The sequence below is a fragment of the Propithecus coquereli genome, unplaced genomic scaffold, assembly GCF_000956105.1.
Source record: "Propithecus coquereli isolate 6110/MARCELLA unplaced genomic scaffold, Pcoq_1.0 Scaffold194, whole genome shotgun sequence".
NCBI classification, from domain to species: domain Eukaryota; kingdom Metazoa; phylum Chordata; class Mammalia; order Primates; family Indriidae; genus Propithecus; species Propithecus coquereli.
Window position 1 is genome coordinate 1,313,882 of NW_012144300.1, and position 19,397 is coordinate 1,333,278.

Below are 19,397 nucleotides of genomic sequence, written 5' to 3' on the forward strand. Positions count from 1 at the left end.
ACCTATATAATTAAAAATAAAAGAAAAACAATGCATACAACTTAAATATAATAAACATAGAAAAATTACATTCCTTATGAAATTTAGAATGATTGAAGAAATATAATACTTTAGTAGGGTTCAAGGTAGTCCCAAAAGTTATGTAAAAGATTAGCTTTTACTATAAACCCTCATCTTATACTCAAATCCTAACATCCCTTTTCACATGTTTTTTCCATGTGTAATTTTATATGTAAAAGAATCAAGAAACAAGAAATTTTAATTAAACAAACTAACCTATATGGAACACAGTATTTTTCCCAATGTAAGAATAAATTGAGAATTAAAAAGTTTTACCTGAGTTATTGTTTCTTTTAATCTGTTTAAATGATCAAGTCTAATGAAGTATAACATACTTAGGGCTAGATTCATGGCTGTTCATTATCAAGGTTTAGATTCAAAGTTTCTCAATTTTTCATTAACAATCTCATTTTGTTAAATCAGACATTCCTCTCTAACCCTGCTGTACCTAATAGCTGAATGGTTTAGATTGTTTAGTTCATGTTAATAGGATGGTGTGTATTATAAAACACGAGTTTCCTAATTGTGTGAGAGTGAGTGCGAGTGTGTGTGTGTGTGTGTGTGTGTGTGTGTGTGTGTGTGTGTATGTCTCGAATTAAAGGTTGTTAATGGGAAGGTTTTTGGACTCCAATATTGATGAAAGCTGTGGTTACTCTCCCCAGAGATGTCTTGTTGACCTCTCTGCTCCCTTGGCCCACATTTAGGAACTGCTGCTCTAGAAGCTCTCTGCCACTGATCTATTCTATTATACTTACAAAGCTTTCAATCTGGAGTGTCTCCCTTGCTCACAGTGAGTCTTGCTTCTCTGAGACCTGCCCCTCATCCACAGTGTGGGCTTCCAAGAGCCAGGACTGCCCAGCTCCACCTGTGTCACCAGTTGCATGCACCAAGAATGGACAATTAGCCTGAGCTGGACCAATGTGATTCTCTTCAAAGATTTCTGGACTTGGGACTGGAAAGGCAGGTTAGCTGTTTGGAGGGTAAAACTAACATGTAAGCCCAGGAGATGTGGGGCAGCCGTGTTCTGCCACATAGATCTGAGAAAGAATACTGACCTGCAGAAAGAGGAGCGGAGATGAAAACCAGAGGCAGCGTTATACAATTCACCCACGTAACAAAAAACACTTGTACCCCCTAAATCTATTGGGGAAAAAAAAAAAACCCAAAGAGGCCACCAGTGTTCTGGTCTGTTTTCGTCCTTGCAGAACCCAACTGCGCAGAGTAGGGAAAGAACTCTCCATGTTTCTGTGACATAGTACTCTTCTCTTGCTCTAGCTAGAGTTGGTTTCTGTAACTTGCACCCAAAGAATCTTAAATAATACAAATGAGATATCCTTATGTAGTTAATCTTTTATGTGATATGTGTCTTTGTTGGAGAAATACTGAATTTTTTTAAAGTCTCGAGGGAAGATATACTACATATAGATTATTTTAGAGCAATTGAATTATTTTCAGGATGTTCCACAAATGCCTTTTATTTAATTTTGTAATTTAAGTTACCTAAGCCTCTGTGTCCTATACATAGTGATTTACCAAACGCCTTGCCTGGCCTGCACAGCAGGCGTGAATGCACCAGCAGAGACACTCTTAATGTTATCAGAAACAGGATGAAACAAGGAAACTATATAATAATACATCTATTTGGGTGAATGTGGAAAGAAAAATACAAAGGAATATAATCAAAGCTTTAACACCTCCCTCTGACAAGGCCGAGATTGGTTCTGTAAAGTGTTAATAGGAGGAGGACTACAGAAGGTGGCCTGAAGGACGGACCTGGGTGAGAGCTCCAGATGAAAGTGGCCTCCAGGGCAGGATGAAGTGACAGATAGAAGCCTGACCCACAGAGATACCAGTCCAAGCATTTACCCATTCAAAACCGTAGTGCTTACCTGAAGTTGTTTTACTGTATTAAAAGAGAACAATTTAGATGTGTATTTATGCATACATGTATATATGTATGTGGCACATACTCTTTAAAGAGCTTTCAAAGAAAGATTTCTACTCAACACTTTTTAAAAATCAAAATTATCTTTTTTTTTTGAGACAGAGTCTCGCTTTGTCACCCCGGGTAGAGTGCAGTGGCGTCGTTGTAACTCACTGCAACCTCAAACTCCTGGGCTCAAACCATCCCACTGCCTCAGCCTCCTCAGTAGCTGGGACTACAGGCACACACCACGATGCCCAGCTAATTGTTCTATTTTTAGTAGAGACGGGATCTCACTTTTGCTGAGGCTGTTCTCAAACTCCTGAGCTCAAATGATCCTCCTGCCTCGGCCTCCCAGCTAGGATTATAGGCATGAGCCACCGCTCCCAGCCCCAAATTATCTTCAATCCTTACAACTCTGACTTTCCATCATTTCTTGTCTAATGTACTTTTTGCCTTCTAAAAAGTTATACTACAATCACAAGAATGGGTTAGTTAATGGAAATAGGATAAAATTCCATATTCATACCTTAAGCATAGCCACTCTACTGGTTTGCAGCAAATAATCAAGTCCCAGATTTATTAATTCAGTATAGCTTTAATGTGTGAACTGAAAATACATGTGTGAAAATCTGTGATCCCTAACCAGTGGGTATTAATAGAAATTTATTTCACTATTGGTGTTAACTCTCAATAGCAGATAGAAGGAGGATAATCAAGGCAAGTATTTAGAAATAAAATACACCATAAAGTATTAACATTCAATTATATTTAAATAATAAGAAAAATGATGTTTTCTCATTGAAAATTTGGGAACTATAGGAAAGTCAAAAAAAGAAAAACAAAAGCAACCAAATCCTATCACTGGAGATGATTACCACTAAGATGGTGATGTGTTTTCTTCTCATCTTTTTTTTTTTTTTTTTTTTTGAGACAGAGTCTCACTGTGTTGCCTGGGCTAGAGTGCCGTGGCGTCATCCTAGCTCACAGCAACCTCAAACTCCTGGGCTCAAGCGATCCTCCTGCCTCAGCCTCCCGAGTAGCTGGGACTACAGGCATGCGCCACCATGCCCGGCTAATTTTTTCTATATATTTTTAGTTGTCCGATTAATTTCTTTCTATTTTTAGTAGAGACGGGGTCTCACTCTTGCTCAGGCTGGTTTCAAACTCCTGAGCTCAAACAATCCGCCCGCCTCAGCCTCCCAGAGAGCTAGGATTACAGGCGTGAGCCACCGCGGTGGCCTTCTTCTCATCTTTTTTGTCTGCTCATACATGTGTATGTTTTTATAAGGTTGCAGTCCTATTAAGATGCAGTATTGTATCTCTGCCATTTCACCCTCTAGTTTGTTAGCCCTTTCCTGTGTCACTAAATATTTTTCAAAAACAAGATTTTGTATTAGCTGTTTAATGTTCTGTCATATGGAACTATCATTATTATTAATCTTTCTCCTGCTATCGGAATCGGCATTCATTCAACAAATGTAAGTGCTATTGCGTGTGCGAGGAGATGAGATTTAATGATAAATGAAGACAGTCCTGCTCTCAGGAGTCCTAGGTTATAGCGAAGGGAACTGACATTGAACATTACGATAGAACACAGTAAGGCTGCCTTAGAGGACAAGCAGGTGGCCGTCCGCTTTCCCGTGGCCATCTGAACCATGAGGAAGCGAAGGTGACATTGCTCAGGGAGAGAAGAGAAAAAGACCAAGGCTGGTGCCCTGAGGAACACTCCCAATTGTATCAAATTTGAGAAGCACTCAAATCTCTAGATTCCCGTTTCCAACCATATAGCTCCAGCTCATTTTTCTGTAGGTGCTCAAAAAATTCAATACCGAACCACTGTTCCTCTTCCTGCCAAATGCCTCACCTCAGAGAAGCCAAGAGTATGGGGCATGAGTTTAAAAATTGGAGTGGTGGTCAGAGTGGGCACTGGGAAGACGAGATGTCCCTGGAGAGAGGGCAAAGCTGGAAACGGCAACAAAGCCCAGGCCAGAGTCCAAGGAACCTCACGGGATTCACCTGGGAAGGAGGTACCCTGAGATTGGCCTGAAACAAAACTGATCAACCCAGGAAGGATCCAGGTTGGCAAAGGTAGCAAGTTTTAGCTTCTGTAGGTTCACAAGCCCATGGTAAAGCGCCTACTGTTTCTGTTCCTTGTCTTCTTTCTCTTTTTCTGTCTTCTTCTTCTTCTTTTTCTTTTTTTTTTTTTTTTTTGAGACAGGGTATTGCTCTGTCACCCGGGCTAGAGTGCAGTGGCACCATCGTAGCTCACTACAGCCTCAAACTCCTGGGCTCAAGCAATCCTCCTGCCTCAATCTCCCGAGTGGCTGGTACTACAGGTGTGTGCCACCACTCCCGGCTAATTTTTCTATTTTTTGTACAGACAGGGTCTCGCTCTTGCTCAGGCTGGTCTTGAACTCCTGACCTCAAGTGATCTTCTCATTGCAGCCTCCCAGAATGCTAAGATTACAGGCATGAGCCACCACACCCAGCCTCCTTGTCTTTTAAAAGGTTGCACGTCTCCTCCCCGATTGAGACAATTCTGTTCTCTGTGGCTTGCTCCTCTTCCTTTCTCTTGCATCCCTGTCAGGCTGTCTGAGATGTAATTGGGTCATCGGACTTGTTCTGGGATTCCTCCTAAACTGCGTGTGTCTGGCACATCTTGCCACACTTGCACAACCAGGAACCCACTGCCTAAGCACTGACTCCCCTGCCCACCCCACGCTCCCCCTGCACTCTCTTCTCTGCTGCCACCATCCTGAGCTGGTGTCTATTCTCTTTCCACGGCTGTGTGGTGCTTTGCACCTAGGTCAGTCACTGACCACTTCAGAAACTAGAAGTTCTACCCTTCAAGCTCTTGGCCCTCACAACCCTCAGGGCTCGTTCTAGGTGGAAGAAGGAAGAGATGGGTATGCTACTCCAGGACCCTCCAAATGAGCAATATTGGAGGGAAGCACAGAGAAAATCCATGGAGGCTCAGCCATGGGGAGGAAAGGATAGTCATAGGAAACTCAAAATGTTAGAGGGAGATTCAAACCATTTCTGTTATTAATCATTTAATCAATGGTTAAATGCTATTTTCCTAACAATGCTTCCTATAAATACTGGAGAAACATGAAAGAAAAGGTATAAGCATTCAGGTTTGCTGCCTGTAAACAGAATTCTTTGAAGTATTTATTCATTCATCTACTTTAAAAATATCTGCTGAGCTCCCACTGTGGGTCAGGCTTGAGCCAGACGCTGGGGATACCGTTTTGAACAAAACCAGGCATGGTTCCTGTCCACCTAGAACTTAGTTTATTTGTTCAGAGAGAGGAGCGAAAGAAAGATGGGATGAAAATAAGGAGCAATTTAGAGTGAACAAAAAGGTTGATTGGACTCCAAGTCCTTAGTAAAGCAGAAGAAGGACAGTGAAGGGAGGGAGTGCTGGCGGGGTGACAGGAGCCCTGGGACAGGAACTGGCTGATTCCAGGGGGAGGCAGCGGAGGATGAAGAAAATGATTGCTAAGGATGCCCAGCTGGGATCTGCGGATCCTCAACTGCCCAAGACTCGAGCCCAAATTGTTTTAGTTCTGAAGCTTTGCGTAATTGAGAAAACCTTAATTCTTACTCAAATGCCACAAAGTTATATTTCCATGCTTTACATTTACCATTAGATTCTTGACAGTTGTATCACTAGGGTAGAGCATCGGTGTATGTGCCAGAGGGCTTTCCAGCACCGCTGTACTGTCCAACTACCGAGCAGCAGAGCGATTACTATGACATCCTAAGTATGTCAGATTTATTGCAGCTTTTTCTGGTTTACCTCGATAAACACCTTCTGCTTCTTTGCACTCCTGAGGCAAGGGATTGGTTGGTTGGGCTGGAATCCGGGGCTCACAAAGCTGATGGTGCAGTTCTAGTGTTTGCCCTGAAGGGGCAGCAAAGGATCAAGAAGAAGAAGGAGGTAGACTTAGCAGGCAGCTGAGCACTCAAGCTCCTCTCTTCTGCTAGTCACACATAGGCTGGCAGGATGTCACTGCAGGATCCAAGCTCAGCCACAGCAATGACTTGTAGTCTTTGGATAGTTTTTTTTTTTTAAATCTTGCTTTATTCATTTATTTATTTTTTGAGACAAAGTCTTGCTCTGTTGCCCCGGACGAAGTACAGTGGTGCGATCATAGCTAACGACAGCCTCAAATTCCTGGGCTCAAGTGATCCTCCTGCCTCAGCCTCCCAAGTATCTGAGACTACAGACCTGTGTCACCACACCCAGCTTTTAAAAATTGTTCGTAGAGACGGGGGTCTTGTTATGTTGCCCAGGCTGGTCTTGAACTCCTGGCCTCAAACAATCCTCCCACCTCAGCCTCTAAACTGCACCCAGCATAATCTTGCTTTTTAAAAATTTTTATTGATACATAATATTTTACATATTTATGGGATACATGTGATATTTTGTTACATGCTTAGAAGGTGTAATGATCAAGTCAAGGTATTTGAGGTATCCATCACTTTGAGTATTTATCATTTCTGTGTGTTGAGAACTTTGAAATATACAACACATTGTGGTTAACTACAGTCACTCTACTCTGCTGTCAAACAATAGAACTTATACCTTTTATCTAACTGTATGTTTGTACCTGTTACCCTACCCTTCTTCATCCCCTCACCCACCCACCCTTTCAGCTTCCAGTATCTATTAATATCACTCTACTCTCTACCTCCTTGAGATCAACATTTTTAACTCCCACATGTGAGTGAGAACATGTGATATTCATCTTTCTGTCCCTGGCTTATTTCACTTAACATAATGACCTGGTCTTTGGATAGTTTTAAAACAATGTTGGAGCAGAGGCAAGTTAGAGACAAGTCAGGGATCAATGAAGTCAATATGGGTTGTGTCTTGAGAATGCAACAATATATCATGGCACAGACTTGGGCTAGATCTGTGCTGTTCCATGTGGTGGTCACCAGCCACATGTGGCTACTAAGCACATTGAATGGGGCTGATCTGAAATGAGACGTGCTGTGAGTATAAAATACACACTGGATTTTACTTGGTATGCACAAAAAATATAATATATCTCATTAATATTTTTATGGTGATTATATTTCAAAATGTTAATAATTTGGATATTTTGTGTTAAATAAAATATACAATTAATTTTTGTCTTTTCTTTTTACTTTTAAAAATGTGGCTACTAGAAAATTTAATATATATGTGGCTGTCATTATATTTCTATTAGAAAACACTAATTCTAAAAATATTCCATTTTTGGTGTCCTGAAAAAAATATATATATATTAATTTTAGAGATGGAGATCTCACTATGTCACTCAGGCTGGACTGGAACTCCTGGGCTCAAGTGATTCTCCTACCTCAGCCTCCCAAATAGCTGGGACTAGGTACATGCCACTGTGCCCAGCTGGCTCTGAATGTATTTTTTGGCTTAAAAATTACTTCAGAAAGAAAGTTCTATTTGATGTCATTTTAGTTGATTATTTATTTGGAATGAAAATGTAGTCTGAAATTATAGTATTAAGTTGATTATTGTGTCCCAATACACAATCTTTGAATCATATAACATTTGATGAGAAAATGTTCTTTCTTGTCTGACAACAAAGCTGTCTCTCCAGGAGTTTTAACAGGGGATAAAACCTCGTGTTTTCTCAGAAGTGTAGTAAATGAGGGTGAATGATCATGATTATGAATCTCTAAATGAACAGAAATGATCTAATATGTGGTTTTGCCAAAGACAACTGTTCATGTAAGTGTAAGACATTTGGTGTGGAGGAGGGATATACTGAAAATGAGAGATTGTAATAGCACAATGGATTCTTGAGAGTGCTATCTCCTCTTTGAGGATTTTCCAACCTATGGCTGATTCTTTTTGCTTTTGGTTTTAACTGAAACTGGGAAAACTGAACTTATTCCCATCTGAAGGAATTATCCTAATGCAGTGGTTCTCAAACTTGGCTGCACATTATAATCACCTGGGGAGCTTTTACAAATCCCAGCTGCCCAGACCACACTCTGGACCAATTATTAATAAACTTCTGGGGATGCGACCAAAGTGTTTACCATGAGCAACCAAGTTTGAGAACCACTGATATAGTCGAGTGTGGATTCTGCAAACTGCCTGGCTGCAAATTTCAGCCCAGCCACTTCCTAGCCATGTGACCCTGGGCAAAATATTTAACCTCAACAAAATCTATCAGGAAAAAAAAGGTGATGGAAATAACACATCCTTATAGGACTGTCATGAAGTTTAAATAAGACAATCCATTTAAACCAGTTAAAAGAAGGCAGGCATGTAAATTCTATCATTAATATTATTAACTATTATAACAGCTAGTTCTTATTTCATATTAATTCCTCTGGAAGACATTCCCAGCCATGGTTCCCCCATCTGACACTCACTCACCTAGTATATTTCTTGTATTTTCCTATAACATTCTTTTTTCATACATAAATTCATTTTGCTAGTGCATATTCATTTAGCAACTACTTCACTAAGAGTGTGATAGAAGACAAAAAAGAAATATGCACACCTGCCTCACCCCCTTGGAATTTAACTTCTCTCGTGTGTCTGGGTTTTCCCAGTCAGATCGTAAACATCATGAGCTAAGGGACCATGTTTTAGGCCAGGCTAGCCCTAGCACCCAGCACCCAGCACCCAGCACCCAGCGCTGCAGGTTGGAAACATTGCTGGGCGTCAGGGTTGGAAGATTGGGTTCAAGTTCTTGCTTTGCCACTTACCAGCTGGGTAATAGGGAGCAACCCACTTGTCCTCAATAGGTGTTCCCTGATGTGTGCAGTGAAGATAATCTATTCAAGACTATTGAGAATATTACAGGTCTGCACAACACATACGTGTATTTGTCTCGCAAATATCCACGTTCAAGTCCCCAGGTAACAGTGCCGCGCGCGACCACCAGGGGGCAGCAGGTCGCAGTCCCGCGGCCCGCCGCGCTTGACGCCAGGGCGCACGCCCCGCCCCGTGACCGTGACCGAGGGCGGCGCTGGGGCAGCGTCCGGCTGGCCCGGAGCGTCCGCGTCCCCGCCATGGGGGCCGAGGCCTCGGGCAGCGGGCCCGAGCTGCGGGAGCTGGTGCGCGAGGCCGAGACCAGCCTGCTCGAGTGCAAGGTGTGCTTTGAGAGGTTCGGCCACCGCCAGCAGCGGCGCCCGCGCAACCTGCCGTGCGGCCACGTGGTCTGCCTGGCCTGCGTGGCCGCCCTGGCGCACCCGCGGACGCTGGCCCTCGAGTGCCCCTTCTGCCGGCGAGCCTGCCGGGGCTGCGACACCAGCGACTGCCTGCCGGTGCTGCACCTCCTGGAGCTCCTGGGCTCCGCGCTTCGCCCGTCTCCGGCCGCCCCCCGCACCGCCTCCTGCGCTCCCGGGGCTCTCACCTGCCACCACGCCTTCGGCGGCTGGGGGACCCTGGTCAACCCCACCGGGCTGGCGCTTTGTCCCAAGACAGGGCGGGTCGTGGTGGTGCACGACGGCAAGAGGCGGGTCAGGATCTTTGACTGCGGGGGAGGATGTGCGCATCAGTTTGGAGAGAAGGGGGACGCTGCCCAAGACATTAAGTACCCACTAGATGTCACCGTCACCAACGACTGCCATGTGGTTGTCACTGATGCGGGCGATCGTTCCATCAAAGTGTTTGATTTTTTTGGTCAGATAAAGCTCGTCATTGGAGGCGAATTCTCCTTACCTTGGGCTGTAGAGACCACCCCTCAGAATGGGGTCGTGGTGACTGATGCGGAGGCAGGGTCCCTGCATCTCCTGGAAGTCGACTTCGCGGAAGGGGTCCTTCGGAGAACCGAACGGTTGCAAGCTCATCTGTGCAACCCCCGAGGGGTGGCCGTGTCTTGGCTCACCGGGGCCATTGCAGTCCTAGAGCACCCTCTGGCCCTGGGGACTGGGGCCTGCAGCACCAGGGTGAAGGTGTTTAGCTCAAGCATGCAGCTCCTCGGCCAGGTGGATACTTTTGGGCTGAGCCTCTTCTTTCCCTCCAAAATAACTGCCTCTGCCGTGACCTTTGATCACCAGGGGAATGTGATTATTGCAGATACCTCTGGTCCAGCTATCCTTTGCTTGGGAAAACCTGAGGAGTTTCCAGTACTGAAGCCTATGGTCACTCATGGTCTTTCCCATCCTGTGGCACTGACCTTCACCAAGGAGAATTCGCTTCTTGTGCTGGACACAGCGTCCCATTCTATAAAAGTCTATAAGGTTGACTGGGGGTGATGCAGTGTGGGGGTGGGCTACTGGGGCCTGGAATCTGAATCCCTGGTGCTGCCACTAATGAATTGTTTAACCCCGTTTAAGTCACTTAAACTCATCTGTCCAGGCAGGGATAATTGTAACTGCCTGGCAGACTTACAAAAGTTAGGACAATTATTAAGTTTATTTTTTTGTAGAGAGGGGGTCTTGCCATGTTACCCAGACTGGTCTCAAACTCCTGGGCTCAAGCGATCCTTCACCTTGGCCTCCCAAAGTGCTGGGATTACAGGCCTGAGCCACCGTGCCTGGCCTGGAATTGTTAAAGAATAATTATTAAATCTACCATATATTGAACGTATACATCTGTGGTAAGAAATTTGCAAATATTAGCCATTTAATCCTTACCACCCGGTGAGGTCATATTTGTTATTAATCCCATTTTATAGGTTAGAAAACTAAGATCCAGAGAGTTTAAGTGACTAGTCCAAGGTCATATTCACTGTGACAGTCACAATTTGAACTCAGTTCTTACTGATTCTCAAACCCCTTGCTCTTAAGTAAGATAACAGATGTGGGGAAAGCAACTCAAATGTATACTGCTGCTATGTGTACTCTCTTTACAAGTAGCTAATTATTTTAGTTAAATGTACATAGAAAGGAGACTTTTTATAAAGAGTTTAAGAGAAAAAGGATTTTGTGATGGGCAGCAGTTTAATTCCACTTGCAACTCCTCTGATGGCACGTTAGATGAAGTTACTGTTGAAGAAAAACAATTGAACTGCATATTAAAAAGGTAAACATGTCTTTTAGCACCTGTATTTTCTCCACTATGCAAACTCAGAAAATACTACTTGGTTGTTTGAGAAAGGCCTGTGTTGGCGTAAGTTCTAAACTACTTCAGAACACTCTATATACTAGTGTCAGAGAGCCAGGTGATACGCCTATTACATGTTTATGTTAATGAGGAGGTAAGTTACCACAATAAGTTCATGGGCGAAATGATTTTGTTTGCCATTTTATAATCGGTGGTAACTGTGATGAAGGTTTTATCTGGGCAATTTAAATTCTTCCCAGGTGTTGCAAATGCTGTGTATTCAATAAACAGTTTCCCCCCATCAAAAGCCACTGGTAAATAGTTAAATATTTCTTGAAGTATAGCCTTGAACAAGATAATGCCTGCTTAATGTCGCAATCGAGTAAATGAATAGGTAGAAATTTCGGGTGAAGTGACCAGTTCTTTATAAGTTGCTAGTGCAAACAGAATTAAGGGCTATTGGAATAGTACCAAGTAACTGGCACCTCAAAAGCAGCATGAAAAACATTTTTTTTCCATTTTTTTTTTTTTGAGACAAGGTTAGTGGCATCATTGTAGCTCACTGCAACCTCAGACTCCTGGGCTCGAATAGTCCTCCTGCCTCAGCCTCTCAAGTAGCTGGGACTACAGGTGCACACCACCACGCCCAGGTAATTTTTCTGGTTTTTTTTTTGTGGAAACGAGGTCTTGCTATGTTGCCCAGGCTGGTCTCAAACTCCTGGCCTCAAGCAATCCTCCCACTTCATCCTCCCAAAGTGCTGGGATTATAGGTATGAGCCACCAAGCCTGACCAGGAAAAACATTATCTCAGGGAGAAAATATTGCTTTTGAAAGATGAGAGTTTGCTTTAAGTAATAACTGATGATTTATCAACAAAAATTGTGTTCTGTTATACAAGGAGTTATAAGAGATAGGACATACACGCTAGAGACAGCCCCAAAATCATGAGTAAGATACGTTCCCAAAAATTGTAAGTTGCTTCTCGGAGCTAATACTGCGAGTCTGACTGCCATGCCAGTCCACAAAACCCCATTTCGTTTCCAATGCTCCCATGATACAGCACTAATAGTAAGATTTCAGGCATCCTGGACCATGATTTATAAATGCATTTTAAATAGGAATTCCAGGTACAAACCCCTTTTCCCCACTTACACACACCCCACCCTTAGAGGTCACCCTTAGGTTGGTGACTTCACAGATATTTTGAGTATGTAACAAGAAAAGTTGTTCCAGGTGGAAATGTGAGTTCAGACTTGGTCCTTTGTGAGTAGGACAACTGATGATTGATCTTAGAAGGTTGTCCTTAGGAACAGTGACATTTTAATGGTCTTAGGGTTAGCTGAGCCATTTCGGGAGATTGTTCTCTTTGGAATTATCAATGGCATCATCTTTGACTATAAAGCTGTGCGTTTGTCTTTTTCAGACCTAGTAAAGGTGTGGAATGTGCCACACATGGGCAGGTATGTGAACAAGGTAATATGGCTTGTTGTGTGGATCACCCCACCAAAAGAATTGGGTGTGCATCTGTGAGATGATGTGGGACCATAGCAGAGATGTGATAACATGTGACCTTCGTAACTGTCACCTCTCCTTTGTAGATTATCAGGGGTGGGGTGGGGCTGGATTTGCAACGTCAAGTGTGTAAAGCATCTCTTGCCAGGAATGCGCAATACAGGAGCAGAGTTTCCTTGGGGAAGACACGAAGCTTGCGGTTCCTTATCTCCAAGCACACACACGCTGAGGGAATGGTTTTAGCGTGACCTGTAAGGCTGGTGTGAAACTCATCTTCCAGACTGTTCTTTAAAGCAAACTGGTTAAAGGGCTTACAGGGCTTGAGACAACTGAGACTGAACTCCGGGTTATTAAAAAATTGGACCGTTCTGAGACAGGCAGGAAGAAATAATCCCAGCAGAAAGTAAAAGGTTCCAAAGTGCTGGAGGAGAGTTGGAATGACTCTCAGAGGCTGGGACAAGAGAATGTGACCAGGACTAAAGGGAGGAGGAAAAGAAACAGGCTCTGCAACGTCCACCACGCACCACCTGGCAAGTTCATGAAAGCAAACGCAGACACCTGGGCCTCTGTCTCAGCGGTTCTCACATCACCCTCCATCTGTTCCACTTCTGCCAATTCCTGATCCTTGGATTGCCTCCTGTTTTTTGACCTCGTTGTGCCCTCTGGACTTGCAACCTGGACTTGGCTCTCTCAATCTTTTTCCTTGGCATTTTGTGAAGACCTTGGTTCAGAGTCATCAATCTGCCCCCTGGCAAGTCCAGCTCTGGATCGATCCCAGGACCCCAACCCTCACATTCTGCTTATGCCTTACCTAGATCTTTCCTGCCCGCTCCCACTAAGTGGGGCGCAGACCCCAGCTAGAGTGAATTATGTACATTTTGAGGAAGAAGCATTATCCCATGCACCTCAGAAAAATGAGGCAGAACCACTGATGATAGAAAATTTAATAATCCTTATACCTGCCACAGAAAGAAGAAATATATATTGGTGGTTAGTGTTCCACTAATAGACATGCTATGGTGGTGTGTTGTGGTTAATCAGGAAATGAAGTTTTCTTGAAGAATTTGTAGGAACTATGACAGGGAGGCTGGCACGTTCACCACAACCACTGTACTGGACAATCGTGGTGTCTGCTGTGCCCACAGCCACTTCTCAGGAAAACTGCCTCTCCCGCAGGCCCTGCCACCAAGCCAGCCCTCAGCAGCCGTGTTTTCTACTGTGTGATCCCCTCCAGCGATAGCTGATTGGATAGGAATGTGCGCCGAACAAAGAACGGCCAAGCTGTCAGCCATGCCCCACCAAATGTATCAATCATTCCAGGAACCTGGCTACGAATTGGCCCAGGATGAACAGGTATTCCTCAAAAGGAGCACGGAGATCCAATTCAATTCTTGTCCTTGAAATCTTGAATTGAGAAATACGGAGCAAATGAGGCAGGCGGCAGCCTGAGGAAATGCTGAAAACAGACTCCGTTGGAGGGGACGGAGAGCGCCTGCGAGCAGCCAGATCACAAATAAGAAGCAGCTATGAGGCAGAGAGAAGATATGGTTTGGAGGAATCCAAGTAAGAATGGCAGGGAAAAAAATGCATCCAGAGAAGCAGCGGCTTGGAATCATGTTATCGCCAGGGCACCAGCTGACGATCCCTCCTGCTGAGGTCCTTGGAGCCACCTTAGCCCTACTTTGCCTCTCTGCAAGGCCAAGTTGCACTGTAATTCCTGTTCTTGGAGTCGCAAGAATGCCCTCGTATACCATGTAAATTCTTATACTAAATGCTCCCTTGCTTCAGCTAACCTTCATGAATCTCCGATTTTTGCAACAGAAAGTACCTAACAAAAGTACACTATTTTGCTAATTTGTTTGGATAAAATTGGATTTAAACCTACAGATTTTGATGCCAGGAGTAAGAAACTAATTCTGCGGGGAACAACACTTTCCCGTCGACACACAGACCCTTAATACTGGTGGGGCCTGAGACCAGAGTTCAAGTGGAGGCTCATATCCCACAGGTCTAAATATTTAAGAGTTATAAATAAAGCCAACAAATGTAAAACATATTTGATCCTCCTACTTTGACGAAGGTCAATATAAATGTTAAGATTATAATTTCATTATGATCTGGAAAGCCAGGTTCCATTTTAGAATACTCAGATGGAGTTTTCACTCCATTTGGGGATGCCACATTTTAAGAAAGATCATGACAAGCTGGAGTATGTTTAAAGGTATGAAGAAGAATCTAAAAAGCATGTTTTTTTTTTTTTTGTCAGCCATGGAGCTGATGTGGAGCCGACTAGAATGTAAACTCCATGAAAGATGGTCGTGTCGTTCATATCTGTATCCCCAGTGTCCAAAACAGTGCCGCAAGGCATTCAAAAATATTTGTTGAAGTGATATGTTTTTCCCAAAAAATTTTTCTAGACTGTGTATTCCTTTCACTGATAAAAGGGAAGTGGTGTAGGTAGCTGGGTAGCTTGGGGAAGCTGGTCTAGAATTAAAATAATTTGTGGTGGGTTTGCTGAGGGACTCAGAGAGTTACAAAAGGATTAAGGTGGCTTTGTGGTAGCCTGGGTTGGGATTGTGTGAAGAACTTCTTGTTTCCAGTCACCACATTTTCCATTTTCATCTCAGGACGTGGGACTTTGAAGTACTGGGGTTGGCTGAGTCTTCATGAGTCATCTTTTGTCAAACCATGAAGAGCAGAGACAACACTAGTGTGCTAGCTCTCCAATACCAGGTGATATCAGTGATGCCAACTCCATCTGGAGGGAAGAGAATGAACTAAATGTGTTCCTGTATCACTCAAAGGTGTGCTCGGAGCATTGTCCTGGTCATCTCTGGGTTAATTTTGGTTAATAATGGGTACATAAAGAGTATCTGCCTTTCCCAGGAACCACCCATACAGCATAGGCAGCTCGACCACAGATGTTTGTTATTAATAACTAACGGGCTACAAATTATAATATACGTTATATCCATTACAGTAATTAAAGAGCAGCTCATATTTTTCTGCAAAAGTAATGATACAATAGGGAGCTAATTTCCTGACAAAGGACTCTGGTCAAATCAATCATCAGCTTGACTAACAATGTCATAAAAGTAGCTACAAGGAAAATCTAAAGTCACATATATTAATAAAATGATCACATGAAATTGTGCTTCAAGCCATAGAGTTTGAGAACTGGAAGGAAGCTTAGAAATTTTCTGTTATAATGCAATCGAATTACAACTGAGGCCTATAAATGTAAAATGACTGGTTTAGGTCACACGGGTAGTTAAGGGCAGAACCAGGACTAGAAAATGGACCTTTCCAAATCCCTCATTTACCCCTCTAGTGGGAAAGGTTCAGAAAGTCAGAGGCTGGAAATAAACATGCACATAATACACACATACACACATATGCACAAACACACAACGTGCTAGCACTTGATCTTTTACTTGTAAAGTTCTTATGTTCTTTACATATAGACTCTTTTGTCCCAACTTTCCTTAAGTCAATGTTTACTGTTCCCCTGTACCTGCTGGAATGTTTTACTGTTTCTTTCTCAACTAAGCATGTAGGTTAGTATGCATGCTGGCGCAAGAGAACACTGGTATTTCCAAATTGACCAATTAAATCATAGCCATGAGGCCAGTCTTTTTACTCATTGCATGAGCACATCCTAATGAGTCCGATGTATTGAGGCTTAGTCCCAGGGGCCAGATAGGCTTATTCTATTTCATGTTCATCAAATATATTCCAGCAGTGCCTGTCCTCGTTATAAAAAGGAGCCTTTGGTTACAAGGATCATGGTTAGCCAGGTGCAGTGGCTTATGGCAGAAATCCAAGCATTTCGGGAAGCTGAAGCAGGAGGATCATTTGAGGCCAGGAGTTCCAGACTAGTCTGGGCAACATAGCAAGATCCCATCTGTACCAAAAATAGAAAAATTAGCTGTGTGGATCCATACAATGGAGAGGTGCTTTAAGGTGCTGTGGAGAGATAAATGTTTACATGGGGAGAGCAAGAATTGTGACTAGGTCTCAGGCGAGGACTTAGTGATAGGAGTCAGGTTCTGCTATTTCTCTTAAACCAAATGTTTGTGCTAAAAAAAAAAAATGAGATGTGCTTGTTATTTTCAGAAATCAGTGAATGCAATTCTTTAGCTTTCTAGCCCACAGTGCTCTGTAGCTCTCTGATCTCACATATGAGTGTTGTGTAGGGCTTAACTCATAAGGTGAAAAGAGACTTCAAGGGCCAAGTGCCAAATGGCAGAAGCCTGGCCTGGAAGAGGTCACTCTTTTCCAACACTGTGGCCCCAGAGTTCTCTTCTAGTTCTCCTTGTTGTGTGCCTTTTACTTAATAGTTGTTTCTTTCAAATTTTCCCCTGAGTTGTAGAACTAACATATGCTTATTGTAGAATTGAAAAATGTAAATAAGCATAAAGTTATTTAATCACTTTTAATTAGGCAAACCTACTGTTACCATGTTTCAAATTGAGTTGACTGTCATCACTGTGGAATTATTATTCCTGAAAATCATTTCATGTATCCAAATTTTATGAAACAGTGAAGGTATCACATAAACTGCAAACTCTTCTGCCAAAAAGTACATTTTAGTGGCATACAGCTAAAGTTCAATTTTGGAGATCCCCAAACATGGGAAACAAAAGCTCTGAGGCAGAATGAGAGATAGAGAAAAAGAAAGAGAGAAAGAGGTGTGTTCACCAAATATTACATCTATTCTCCACAATTCCCAGTCCCCTGCAGTTCTGCAGGGCTGTGTAACCAGCTCTTACCGCGAACAGAATCCAAGGTGAGGCAATGTGATTTCTGTGAGATGATGGGAAAGAAGAAAGAAAAAGTGATGAAGGTAGAGATAAATTCTGAGGTTAAGCAGAGGTCTCAGGTTTCATAATGAAAGTACATAATCTATGCAGATAAAATACTGTACTTAGATTTTATACAGTCAAATTTAAATAGACTCTAAGCTCCTAGTCTCTTCAATCATGTCAAATTTGCATGATAACCAGGAAAGTTCCAGTTAGCATATATATTCAGGATATTCTTTTTCACCATTCATGAAGGCATTTGTCCTTGCTGCTGGACAAAGGGAGGGGAGCCCTATGAATACATGAAATCAAACATTAGCAGCAGAGCTGTGAGCTGCATGGTGCACGGTGTGGGTTGCATGGCGATGTGTGTGGTAGGGTCAGAGGAGCCTCTGCTCAGATTTCTTCACATCAGCCATTTATGCCCTCTGCCCGGCCCACGTTCTGATGATCAAGGTGTTCCAAAATAGATGTCAGAGTAATGCCCTTTCTTCCCAGATATACAACTTTGTGCAATCCATTTCTTTTTTTAAACCACTGATTGATATGACTGGACAAACTGTGAAATTGATGATATAAGAGGCCAATTCTGTCACATTTTGGAGTTAATTTCCTTAAGAATGTACCAGTTCTCCTTGGTGGACACTATACATTTTAAAATTAGTACTTCCTCTTTTCTGATAATAAGAAATACTTTATATGTGTTTGTAAAATTTGCTTGAAGAGCTATCTACACAACAAAAACAGATGAGGATGTCCAAATGCATTTCTTTGATTATCTATAGTTTATCAGTTTACATTTTTTGGGAGGGGGAGATAATGTCTATGTCAGGTTTTGGCATTAGTGTTATGCTGGCCTTACCAAATGAGTTGGGAAGTGTTCCCTCCTTATGTTTTCTCAAAAAATTTGTATATCATTGATGTTAACTTCTTGTTAAATGTGTGACACAATTCACCAGTGAAATCTTGTGGCCGGGAGTTTTCTTGGTTGAAAGTTTTCTTTAAGTTATTAATTTAACTTCTTTAATATAATGTATAAGGTAATTCAGATTTTTTGCTTCATGTTGTGTCTATGTTATAAATAGTGTTTTCCAAGGAATTTGCCCATTTAATCTAAGTTTTTGAATTTGTTGACAATAAAATTGTTCTTAATATGTCCTTTTTATCCTTTAAATTTCTATAGGATCTGTAGTAGTAACTCTTCTCTCACTCCTGATATTGGTAGTATGTATTTTCTCTTTTTATTTTTCTCGATTTGTTTAGCTAGGGGTTTAGCGATTTTATTGCTTTCAAAGGACCAGCTTTTTTTTTTTTTTTGGGATTTTTGACGCATTTTATTCAGATAGCAGTCTGATCACACATGGTCCAAGAGTACTCAAATAAGTCAAATATAATCAGATGTTAAAGATTGGTCTTCAAACATTATAGCCAATGATGCCACGCTTGCCTATGATCTCTCCGACATAAAACCACATCCACACCTCAGTGGCCACCAAACCATTCAGCACGGCTTCCTTAACTGTAAGCTGTTTGAAGCTACCAGTTTGAGCACTATTGACTATTTTTTTCAGGCTCTGAAAAGCTCTAGGGATCTCAGCAGGGGTTGGAGGAACCAGCTCAACCTTGGCGTAGTACCAAAATGTGGCCAGTCGAGGCTTCGAATAAGTCACAGCAGCATTCACCAGCGCCCGGGCCTTCTCCGCGAGGTTACAGAAAAATTGAGCCATGGTGCTAGAATGCAAAGTCCGTGGCCCCGAAAGGCCGGCTGAATGTCACACTCCAAAAAGACCCACGGCAGGACCCCCAGGACCAGCTTTTGAGTTATTAAAATTTTCTCCATTATTTATCTGGTTTTCTATTTCATTGATTCCTATTCTTATGCTCCTTCTATGTACTTGGGATTTACTATACTTTTTTAATAGCTTCTTAAGGTGGAAACTTAGGTGATTGATTTTAGACCTTTTTCCTTGTCTAATATTAACAATGAAAACTAGGAATTTTCCTCTCAGCACAGATTTAGCAGCATCCTACAGATTTTGATATATTGTAATTTTATTATCATTTGGTTCAGAAA

At 42.6% G+C, this 19,397-nt stretch overlaps 1 protein-coding gene and 1 pseudogene across 2 annotated transcripts; one reads left to right on the top strand and one right to left on the bottom strand.

The window, feature by feature from the left end:
- The first annotated feature begins 9,024 nt into the window (after positions 1 to 9,024).
- On the top strand, positions 9,025 to 10,351 carry NHLRC1 (NHL repeat containing E3 ubiquitin protein ligase 1). Its single transcript, XM_012643270.1, has one exon. The coding sequence runs from the start codon at positions 9,029 to 9,031 to the stop codon at positions 10,214 to 10,216; it is 1,188 nt and encodes a 395-aa protein (XP_012498724.1). The 5' UTR covers positions 9,025 to 9,028; the 3' UTR covers positions 10,217 to 10,351.
- Positions 10,352 to 18,625: 8,274 nt separating this feature from the next.
- On the bottom strand, positions 18,626 to 19,121 carry LOC105809458 (annotated as a pseudogene). Its single transcript, XR_001137443.1, has one exon. The product of XR_001137443.1 is annotated as an ATP synthase subunit g, mitochondrial pseudogene (transcript).
- Between the last annotated feature and the right edge of the window lie 276 nt (positions 19,122 to 19,397).

Bases quoted from the DNA above. Each gene is read 5' to 3' on its own strand.
- NHLRC1 (XM_012643270.1), top strand. From the start codon at position 9,029: ATGGGGGCCGAGGCCTCGGGCAGCGGGCCCGAGCTGCGGGAGCTGGTG.